Source organism: Phaseolus vulgaris, chromosome 4 (assembly GCF_000499845.2).
Source record: "Phaseolus vulgaris cultivar G19833 chromosome 4, P. vulgaris v2.0, whole genome shotgun sequence".
Taxonomy (NCBI): Eukaryota; Viridiplantae; Streptophyta; class Magnoliopsida; order Fabales; family Fabaceae; genus Phaseolus; species Phaseolus vulgaris.
In genome coordinates this window covers 43,846,942-43,858,726 of record NC_023756.2, presented here as the reverse complement: position 1 = coordinate 43,858,726, position 11,785 = coordinate 43,846,942, and the positions used below count along the sequence as shown (strand labels likewise).

General features: G+C 31.8%; 1 protein-coding gene across 4 annotated transcripts; it reads right to left on the bottom strand.

Annotated features, from left to right (window-relative positions):
• Positions 1-766: 766 nt before the first annotated feature.
• On the bottom strand, positions 767-8,723 carry LOC137837831 (probable GPI-anchored adhesin-like protein PGA55). 4 transcript variants are annotated; one of them, XM_068646977.1, is made up of 8 exons: positions 8,538-8,708; positions 8,255-8,426; positions 6,042-6,160; positions 5,888-5,931; positions 2,489-5,398; positions 2,095-2,199; positions 1,771-1,945; positions 767-1,305 (listed from the first exon to the last, which is right to left on the bottom strand). In XM_068646977.1, the coding sequence occupies exons 5-8, from the start codon at positions 5,293-5,295 to the stop codon at positions 1,099-1,101; spliced, it is 3,294 nt and encodes a 1,097-aa protein (XP_068503078.1). In that variant the 5' UTR covers positions 5,296-5,398; positions 5,888-5,931; positions 6,042-6,160; positions 8,255-8,426; positions 8,538-8,708; the 3' UTR covers positions 767-1,098. The 4 variants fall into 4 exon arrangements, 3 of the variants coding, with proteins under 3 accessions (XP_068503078.1, XP_068503079.1, XP_068503080.1); XR_011085519.1 differs by lacking the exon at positions 8,255-8,426 and having other exon boundaries at positions 2,015-2,199; positions 8,574-8,723; XM_068646978.1 differs by lacking the exon at positions 8,255-8,426 and having other exon boundaries at positions 8,574-8,723.
• Between the last annotated feature and the right edge of the window lie 3,062 nt (positions 8,724-11,785).

Sequence of the window (11,785 nt, the reverse complement as noted above, 5' to 3'; positions counted from 1 at the left end):
TTTTGTTTTGAAAAAGACTTAATCAATTATTTTCTTTGTTGTTTCTGAAAATGTGTTATTGTTCAGAGTGTATATCGAACACACCCCTATAATATAATTGTAACGTATTGTTAGTAAAAGATTTTAAAAAAGAAACGTTAGTAAATTTTAATCAAATGAACAATATAGGGGAAATTGCCGAAAAGATAGAAAAAAAGGGTAAAAAAATTACAGAAAAAAAATGAGTCAAGGTTGCACTGAAAAATAGTAGATATAGATAGATTTTATATAGAAGGTCGATGTATAGCTGTAAAATATGTATTTAATTAATTGAGTGCACTAATAATTTAAATAAAAAAAGATAAATGGGTATTTGAAAATTCTAGTATAATTAATAATATAAAAATATTCCTAATTGTATATAAATGATACCATTATTTGAAAAAAATAACAATACTATCTTGAATTAAAAAAACATATACAAAATTGGAAAAGCATTCCTGCTAATATTTTTATAGCAAATTATGATATTTAGCTTCAATAAACAGAATATACGAGCTAAAAGAGAGACTAAATGGTATTAAAATGTTTACAAGGAAATAAGCTAAGAGTTAAGAATTTTGTGAGGATGACACACTTTGATGAAAAACCTTAAAATTTTATTACAAAAGATGCAAAGTGAATTCAAATGACAAATAGTTTTGTGGATGTTATGAAGTAATCTACACATTAATGCAACAAAAAGTAATATTGTATGAACGCAGCATTCAGTAATAAGATGAAGGTATGAAAAACAAGAATGATGAACTGAACTACAGGGAGGAAAAATACAGAATAACTGCAAATAATCTCTCACATAATCGATACAAGTGTTTCTTGCAGTGTCTAACAAGAAGCAAAATCGAAAGTGAGGAGACAAAAATGGTACTGCAGAAAGCTATGTATGTACAAAGGAATTTATGTTGAGGAACTAGGACATAAAAGACTCATGCAACACCATCAACAATTCTTAGATCCTATTTGAAGTAATATCCTATAAGATGAATGTAGCCAAAATCATTTGTAAGTTGTAACTAGCTGGTCTACTACTCATGATTATTTTTGGAGAAAACTTAGGTGTCAATACCGTCGCCTAGACAAGAAAAACTCATAATCTGGATGTCTGTTTGTACATGTTAGCTTCCCCTTGTTCACCACAGCTCTTGCCATCAGAGATGCTGTTTCCTCAAGTGTCTTCAAACGTTCTCTCAGAACTAAAGAAGCGTCTAAGGCCACCATTTCTGCTGCTGCTACTGCAGAGTTCTTCAGCTTGAACCAGCATTCTCCCTGTGTTCATATCACACATCAAGTGCTAAATATTACATATCAAAAGTTTTGAAAATTCATTTATGCTTATGGAAGCAGCTTGATTCATTTTATCTTGTTATTTTTCTTTTCCTATAAGTTTCTATTAAAAAAATTATCCAAACATAACCACAATCATAGTACACAAACTAAGTATATTTTGAACAAGTCCATTCAACAACATACTTCCTACATCTTACAATAATGTTCCTAATGTAAATAACTTCTCCACCCTTGGAAAGATTGCTTCCAAATAAACTGTGGTTTACATGATTGATTATGCCAATGAAAGCTCTAATTATCTTGAAATCAGCCACACAAACAGAATAACTGTAAATGTGTCCTAAAATATTATTTGCAATGGACTCATCCGGAAAATTTTTTGCTTGAACAACCTGAAAGGTTCATTTCAATGCTTGGAAGAATAAGATGCAAGATAATTCATACCTGGACATTGTAGCTTTGAAGACCTACAGCTGGGGATACTATGCAAGAACCTGTTGTTGACAAATCTGAACCTGTTCTTCTACGAACCAAATGCCCAAGTGAATGGTAAGTCAAAAAAGATGCACGAAAGTTGCCATCTGGTATGCGGTAAATAGGATACCATGCAACTGAGAACCTGCAATTCAGGTGGTCTTAGCGCTACCATTTGAAACATCACTTAAAATTAAGTCAAGAAAAAACTCACTTCGGATTATCTGATCTTAAGGCAGATACAATCACATTTTCTTTTGCACGTGGAATATAGTTGACATGTAGATCACTTACCAAGATCTAGGGTGAAGATCTCGCAGGTTTATTGAATCCAGTTTTGTTGGGTCCCCATATGTTGAAGACTGGATTGGTATATTTCCTCTAACAAGTTCTTGTATCCTGAAAGAAGATCCAAATCAAATTAACCATGTGTTGAACCACCAAACCAGTTTCTTATAGCAGCAAAACATCTATTACTCTATGGACAAGAAAAAGATGAAAACCTCATGTTCCTAATTGCCAGAGTATAATGACATAAATTTTGTTGATGGTCTTATTTAAATTACTCAGTATAATATAATCTGTCAAGGAACAAACAAATGGAAAGGACCAACTATTCCAGAAAATTGAAGACAGATAGATACACTGAAAACCATTATGTTCTGATGATAAAGGAGAACAATCTTACTTCTCATACAGAGGCTGTCTTTGTTGAGGTTGCTCAAATTCAAAATATTCAAAAAGAAGTTCTAAATCACCAGAGCACATTGAGTTGATAGACGGAATAGATCTATTGCTGATAGAAGCTGTCTCCTTTGGTGTTTCAATGCTTGCATCCTGATTGCGAGGCTGAGGAAAGAGAACAGAAAATATTGATTGTTGACTGGCAGTAGATGAGTTTTCTGAAATATCAATCATTTCGCATGCCTCTGAAACTTCACAAGTTGAAAGATTTTCACCGCTATTTACACATTGATTTTCATGGTTCTTAAACAGCTGAACTGCTGATAAAGAAGGGACAAAATACGCCCGGAATGGAAAATCACCAACACCTCCTTGTCTCTTCGGATTTTCATGATCCTGAGCACTTATCTCTAATCCATAGCTCCCATGTTTCTCATACCACTGCCACAGGCATCCCAAAGGTAGGTTAGGGATCTCATGTCTGCAGAGTGAGACAGCACCAGCATGGTTGTGTGAACAGGTTGAACAACTGATTGAATCAAGTGATTTACAAATCACAGGACTACCAAAATGAAGTAGTCTTTCAAACTCTGCAACTGGGCCACCTGTAGCCATGTGCACCGCTTCACAAGCTAGTTGTGCCCTACATGCATCATTCACAGCTTGAGATATTCTGTAAGAATCCTTTTCTAACATTTCTTGATTTTTGCTTTCATAAAACATGTGATTAGAAACTTCTTGCTTGTCCCTATGCTGTGTCAATGTAAATGCAACCTGCCCACCCAATTTATGGTTCTCACCCTCACCTAGACAGCACACATTGTTGTAACTCTGGCCATTTGATGTTCTGCTTGCATTTAGTGAAGAATCCTTACTTTCAGAAGAGACCACTTCTGGTTCAACACTACTTTCATAGTTAAAATTGTTACTAGAGGATGCATCAAAATAATCCGGTGGTAAAATATTTGATTCAGATTTTTCCAGCCCTGTATCTTTTTTCCCAACTGGTATCCATTTCCATAAGGTAGTTCCAGAGCACTGGTTTTGTGCATTGCAATCTGCAGAAGAAACTTCTTTCTCTGTTTGACCAACCTCATCACCTTCAAGATCGCAAGACGCTGGAGACAGCTCCACAGACATATTTGATTGATTGACATTCTCACTTGGCATTACTAATGAGCTATCCTGACTATCTATACTTTCCTTTTTTGTTTTTACAACAGTATGGCAGGCACTATTTTGTGGATTTGACTCCTCCAGATGAAATTCTGCACTGTGAATTTGTTCAGATGTTACCTGTTCAACTCCAACGGTCTGGACCCCGTCCCGCAAGCAGTGAACATCAGAATTCAATCCAGAATCATTGATCAATCCATGCTGATCAAATTCCTGAGATGAGATATGCAACATATCATTCTGTTGAACACCAACCTTCCCATGATCATTTGACAAAGACCTGTTAAAATGCAAATTCTTCCTAGAATAATTGCTCTGTCCCTTTTTTGACACCAAGTCCATTTTACCTTTTGATTTCTTACCAATTTTATTTTTCATTTGTTTCTTATCCTCAGTTTTTGATACACCATGTACACCAACAGAATTACATTCTTTGATAACCGAGGGATCCTTTTCCACAATGGAAGCAAGTTGTGACAAAGTAGTGTTTACTTTCTTCAAATCACTGCCACATCCATCAGAACTATTTTTCTGAACCTTTTGCCACACAGAATGACTGTTTTCCTTCCCTTTTCGACTGTGCAAAATTCCAACGCCCCCAAATTTGTTTAAACCTGAACTGTTTGACATTGTTCTCTTCTGCTTAACTCTCTTATCATTACTGATGCAATTTTGACCACTGTGCATAACCCCTTCCATATGTTCACAGTTATTGTGAATATCATTCGTCAGGTTTTGACAAAGAAAATATCCGTCTTGCGAATCTGAAATGGTTGTGCAATTTGCCTTGTTGGACTGTTTTCCTATATCATCTGCATTTATACTTCCATCACTTCTGGAACCAACTGAAACTGAATCAATCACTAAAGTGTCTTGTATATCATTAAAACTGCATGGCTGAGCATGTTGGATGTTCTTTATTTCTCTATCAATGACTGCCTCAGGGCCCCTACCTTTAAGCTGATTCTTGGATTCAAATGTGGCACATTCTCCTGCAGAACTTGGAATAATAGGTGAAGAATCTTTTGACATCGCTGCCTGATCAAGATAAGAGTTACTATTGTTAGGTGCTTCCATAACTTTGATGTTGTCATTCATCTCATTTCTGTCACAATCAGATTTTATTAATCTATCATCAGAAGTTGAAAATTCTGCCGTGCCCTCCTTATCCCCAACAATGCTGCTGCAGGTTTCAGAAGTCAAACTTGCACTGACATATTCCTCGGTAAGAACTTCGAGTTCAGTAGAGCCACTGTCACTTGACTTCTTCTTATTCCGTCTAAATTTCTTTCTTGCACGTTTTCTTGAGTTTTTCTTCAAAGACTTATCGTCTTCCTTGGATTTACTTGCATGCTTATTGGATGAATTAACTTCTGCAGAACTATCAGGGAACAAACCAGTGCTGCAGACTAATGAGCTCTGAGAACTCGAATTGTCAGGTAATTCATTCAGTTTAGAAGCTCTGTTGGCAATCTTGTTTTGACATCGACGAAGCACATTTGAACTAGTAAAGCCTTTTTTTGTACATGATTTAGCAGAATAAGCATAGGAAGGAAGAGGCATTCTAGGGCCCTTACATTGATCAATCTTCAACCTATTAATCGGTGGAGAGACAAGCAGCTGCACACCATCCATATTTACACCAGAAGCTAAGTTAATGTAATTGAGACACTGCCCTGGTAGGGCAACAATTCTCCAGGTTCCATCAGGCTCAAAGTTGAACGAAATAATGGCACACCTGGTCAATAATGGGAAGAACTTAACCATAAATCACTTCCAAGAATACATAAATAAAAAATAAAAGAGTAAGGAGCAATAAAACAATGGCAAAACTTTTGAAAATGGAATCATGTAGCCATTACTAGCCATCAACTTTATGAAGAAATTAAAAAAATTGTAATAGCTATTCCAAATAAGGGTGTTATGGTCTCTTTGTGTCTTCTATAACCCTCATTCATTGCAAAGAAAGACCAGACAACCTCATGGAATTTTTTGTCACAGATATACATCTACGCAACAATCTTTTCCAACCCCATTTCCTCCGTTGACAAGATAAAAAAAATTAGGTAATACAAGAATAATGCAAAAACGTAGAATAGAGTGAGCAACTCCTTTACATGGAGACCAAATGACAATACCAAAGAAAGACGTAAATTAATCATAGAATCATATTACCATAAGAACAAAAGATAATGAAAGAAATGCTAGTCACACAAAAATATTTTACCTACTATCAGAGTTAATCCTGGAAAGAGAAGATTCTTGACAACCCTGAATAAAAGAATTCAATTTAAAGGAAAAAAAAATGGAGGTAAGGATCAACTACCTTTCCAAACTATAATTAAAAAATCTTGGAAAACAGGACTGAAATTTATAGTCACCTCTAAAGATGAGAATTATTTTGCTGTTGATATATTGTTGATAAGGAATCCTTTCTTGCTTCTGAAACTTTTGGACTATCATTACCTATCTCTTGAGGGGCACAATGCATCTTCCTCGCCTGCCCACATTAGAATGATTGGCCAACAAGAAAAGGAAAACAATGAGAAGAAATAAATTACAATTTTCAAAACAAAGATAAACAAGATATTACTCTAGATAATTGATGTTTAAATACTTTTAATCTTTGCATTACCAACTTGTAATGATTCTCAGTGAACTAAAAATCATCTAGAGATCAATCTAAGTTATAAACAGATAATGGTAACTTAAGAAACTTACAAGCTAAAAATAAGAACATGAGGAAAACATTAGTGAAAGAAACAGACAAAAAATGGCATGCTTCTTTACGTTCTTATTTTATAAGCCTATTTCTTTCAATAACAATTTAATTCAATGTTTCTAACAAAAATAACAAAAAAAGGATTGCTTGCAGAAAAATTTGGCCTTGGAAAGGTAGAACAAGCCATTTAGTAGAGAATGTCCTAATAGAAACATTGGCAACAGAGTAAGAAAGAAAATTCCCGAAAAAACCTGCAGCATTAAAAGCCCTAAACCCATATAACCTGGTGTGCCTAACCTTATATGCATATTACCAAAACTAATTTCTCTTCTTAGGTAACAAACAACTGCTGGGGTCAATGTTATCAAATGATGGTGTGGCAGAACATGGGGCAAGGCCCAAATTCCACCATATGGACATGTCAATGCAGTTTATGGAGCCATAATAGTGACTCTCCCTACACAAATTGCCAATGGCTGTTGGAAAAATTCCGACACAACACCACCATTCAAAACAATGACTGGGGGTAACTAATAAAAACAGCAGCCACATTGCTGAAACACAATAAATTAGCCATATTTTTTCAATCTGAAAAGAAGATGGCCACACAGAAATGGGACTTCTATCCAAGAAAAGATGCAATGATAATATTCATATCAAAATGGTCGAAATAGGACAGGCATTATCAGAAATGCAATGGCTAAAAATCAGAAATTCGACGCGGCAAATTGAAATTGCGACATGCTGAAGGATAATTAATTAATAAAACTGTCTTGGACTAAACCAGGGTCCAAGTGGCATGTCAAACATAACAAATAAGCCAATATAGAAAATTATTAACTTCTGTCAACAAATTTCATTGGAAAATTCCATGTCAGACAAGAAAATTCCTAACCTTGTTTTCGCAATATTCGAATGCACCTTCTTGATTCTAACATAATAACAGATGGCATCTAAACCCAACAAATTCAACTTCTAGCTGATCCAATCTATGCAAGCACATTCAATTAAAGACAATGAAGCCTTTGTTCCCCCTAGCTGCTGATAGCCTTTGGTTCATATTCTATAGGACATGCATGCAAACTCGAAACCCCTCCACTTTTCTGGGTTTTCACGAACAACGAAGTTGAAGTCTAAAGAAAACTATTCAAAATTCAAAAATGAACAAAGAATGCAATTCCACACACACATAGATATGTGCAGGAAAGGAGAAACCTCAACTTGGGTTTCTCCAAATTAAAACCAGGAAACGATTAAATTAACCCAAAGGGATTTGTGTTCTATCTACCAGTCATAACAAAGATTACCCTCTTCTAATTTAACCAAAACCTCACTAAAGCCTATACAAAGCCAACCTCAATAACTGAAAACTACATAAATAAGAAAACGAAGAGGAACAAAGAAAATAAAGAAAATCAAACTTGAAAGCATGGCTTATCTGAACCATCCACACAAAATCTACAAGTAAAATTTGACTGAACCACAAATCCCCAACCTAAAATATCAAAAAGAAGGACTACCGCATCCTTAGCCATAAAACTCGCCCCAGATTTAGGCCAAGTTTCAGAATATAGATACGCACAAGAACACCCAAATTAGTCAAAGATTTCCTAATATAGATTCCACCCACCCCATAAGCCCGATCATCTATCCCCACATAAAAAAATCACTTTTTTTTTTCAAAGAACCAAAGAAATCAGCAAAAGAACCACACCCCACCATCACTCCCAATTTCAAAACCCAAAATTTTCAAACAATCTAATCACACACACTCAAAGCTCAAACAGGGTCATTTCCAAAAACATAAAAAAAAAAAAAAAGAACCTAGACAAAAACATAGTAAAAAGCAAAGAAACGATAATTGGGACAAACCATGATACAATTCCAAAGGGCCGGAACTGAATGGCTCTCTTCCAAGCCTCAACGGCTCTCTTTTTTCTCAAGTAATCACCCGTTTTGTCTTTTGGGGTTGAAAAACTCTCTCCCCTTTTATCTCTCTCCCTCTCTCTTGTCACTTTCTGCAGAGAGAAAGCGACTCCGGTTTCTGTTGAGAACACAAAAACACACCCAGAGAACACTGAGGTAGTTCAGTGGCCATACACAAAACACACACAGAGAACAGACAGACAAGGCCTTGAAGAAAATGAGAACTCACAAAAGAAAAATGATTTGGATTTGACTGCAAACTCACATCATCAGGGGACAATATCGTCACATAAATGCCCTTTAATATGCCAATCGTTTTGGCACACAAGGAAATTCTTTTTCTCTCTGTGGGGTTTTTCCTTTGTCAAATTCGAAGCTCTATAAGAATGTGACCAAATTCAATCACTGGTTGGTTGGTGTTGGTGTTGGTGTTGCTGTTTCCTTTTCAAACACGTGCCACCAATAAACAAAATAAAACAAAAATTAACTAGCCAAGCGTGAAGCATGCAGCACTCATGGAGAACACAATTTTTTTTGCAGAGAAGTGAAAATACACCTTCAAGAACCCATCATAGTTTTCTAAAATAAAATAAAATGGAAAAAATTTGAAATAATTTATCTCAAAATTATATAAGAATTTTTTTTTATACAGACTAATATTAATTTATAAAAAATTAACTTCTTTTTTTCTTGTTTAAATGTGTTTATTCGGCTATAATTAATAAAAACGACATTTTAGCAAAACAGAAAAAAACAACTTTTTAATTACAAAAGATTGTTGAAAAACAACTACAATTAATATAGATTTACAATCAATTTATAGATATTATAAATAAAATTCACCCAATTATTATATATTTGGACTTAATTGTAATATAAAAAAGTGTTGCATTATAAGGAATTAATAAGCATTTACACTACTCAATAAAATTAATTAATATAATTTACTTCTTCTGATCGCATTTAAAAAATAGTGTCTCTAAAGTTCTTTTATTAAAGCATAATATAAAAAAAATGGAAAGAAGGCATTGAAAATAAAAGACTTAAATTTGAGTCCTCGTAAAAGAAATAGTTACATAAAAATCATAGACACTTTTTCATGTTTATTTTTCAGCAATAATTGTAGTTAATTTTTAGAATTAAATATGACAATATTAGTATAAATAATTAAGGTAATAGAAGTGTTTTAACTTAAGGTATTTAAATCATTTTATGTGTATAATTTAATTAATTTATTTATTATTTTCTATAGATAACTTAATTACTTATTTTTTATATCATATCCTATAAATTTTATTTTTTAAAATAATAATAATTTTATAAAATATCCTTTAAAAACGTAATTACTACAGTTAATGAAAAATGCAAAATTAACAAACTATTTTTATAGAAAAAAAATATCAAATAAAACTATTTATAGTACCAAAATTATATTTAAATCAAAATAAAATATCAGTTATTTTGAATATTTTTTTGGATGATAATGTTACATTAAATAAAAATTAATTATTATTTTATTTTAATCAATAAAATTTTGTGTGTGACATATTGATGATGTAAAAGAATTATATTATTATTCAATCATAATATTTCACAATTTATAGGTAGCTTCTATAGAACTTTTTACACTGATCTCATATAGAAATAATTTTTTTTAAAGTTATTAAAATTTATTTATTAACTTTTTAATTAATAGTTATAAACATCGTTTTTAGAAGAGATTTGTTTAAACAGAAATCTTCTTTTTTAGGTAAACAAAGCAAAAACTTTCTTGTTTAGGAACCTATCTATTTCATTTTCCCATTCCAAATGGGACATAGAACCAAATAAAAGGAAACAAAATGAAGATAAGTGTAAAGAAAAAAAAAGTTTTTATCATTTAATTAAAGAGAAAATTAATGTATTTTCTTTAAGTTTATTAGACATAAAGGATTTATTTAAATATTTTTACATTCTTTTAACATAAAAAAACGTTATTTCTTATTTTAAAAATTATTCTTTTCTCAATTTTCTTCATCCAAAAAAGGGAAAATGTATTTTTAGCTTATAGTTTTCTCTTTCCTTTTCTTTTATGTAGTTTACTGTATGAGAATTTCTTTTTTAACTTTACTTTTTCTCTGGTTTTGTTCTCACTCAACCAAAGGATAACAACTACATGGTATAATGTTATATTCTCTTATCTAATTTTCTTCATTTTCTATAGAGATAGTAGTATTAAATTTAATATCTTGAAAATATAAAATGCATTTAATATTTACTATACAAAAATAGAAATACATTGTAAGAGAATTTAGAATTATTCATACTAAATAATTGTTTGATCATTTTGATGTAACATAGAAAACATTAACCCAATTGATATCTTTGCAACAAAAGAACTAATAAAATTTAGGATTCACTATTGTATTTAGTATATCTTTTATAAAGTCAACACTTAATTCCTGTTTTAGGCATTAATTTTTTTTAATAACATGTTAATAGTGTTAAATTTCTATACTTGCAAATGCCCATTTTTGAGTATGCTTAAATATGTCCAACACAATTTGTTTATGTGAATTTTTTACCAAAAACAATAAATTAGCCAACTCTATGCACCACATCACAAATAAATTATATAGTAACATTACATATGTATACAAAATAATGTGATTAAAATATAAATTATGCATGGTTAGTTTCTAATGTGTTTTGTGAGATTTTTGAAAGACATCCTAATTTTAATTTTTGGTATTCAAAGTTAAATAAATGGTGAAGGAATATTTCTTCTAAAAAATACTACAAATATATTTAAACATTTCATTCACAATTTATATAAAATTTTATCTTTCTAAATTCTATGTATTATCTTTAAGTTTTTAGACTCATTGTTTACTCTTTTTTTTCAGAATCGCATTTTATATTTGAGGAGATAACAAAAATAAATAAATAAAAATATCTTTCTAAATTCTATGTATTATCTTTAAGTTTTTAGAGTCATTGTTTACTTCTTCTTTTTTCAGAATCGCATTTTATATTTGAGGAGATAACAAAAATAAATAAAAATAGACCTATAATAATCTTTATTTAAGTAAGTTTATGACTTTCTTATAATTGGATTTATCTTTTTACCTTCTTCTCCTTGCATCGAGAGTTTTATATTTTGTTTGAATCAACTAAGGAATAAGAATTTCCTGGTAATTTGAACAAATGGATGGATGTGTTGATTTTATAGATTGAAATTTTGGAAGTTTAAGTTGAAAGTAATTAGGTGTTAGACTTTTATTTTATCAAAGCAAGTTATCTCTTGGTAAGGAAAACCAAGAGAAATTTTGGAAGTAGTTAGTTTTGGTATAATGGAAATTTGTTGAATTTGGTGAAATGAAATAGATATTTCTAAGTATATTTGGACAGTGAATTAACCCGTAAGTGTGTTATGTAATTATGGTTTAGATCTTATTTAGATTATAGTAGTCAAATTGGATAAATACAACTAATTTG

What these genes read in the sequence shown, in the direction of transcription:
- LOC137837831 (XM_068646978.1), bottom strand. Translation starts at nt 5,295, where the DNA reads ATGGATGGTGTGCAGCTGCTTGTCTCTCCACCGATTAATAGGTTGAAG. An exon ending in AGACAGCCTCTGTATGAGAA is followed by an intron (nt 2,200 to 2,488) that starts GTAAGATTGTTC and finishes ATCTTCTTTCAG; the next exon opens with GATACAAGAACTTGTTAGAG. An exon ending in TTCAAAGCTACAATGTCCAG is followed by an intron (nt 1,306 to 1,770) that starts GTATGAATTATC and finishes ATATGAACACAG; the next exon opens with GGAGAATGCTGGTTCAAGCT.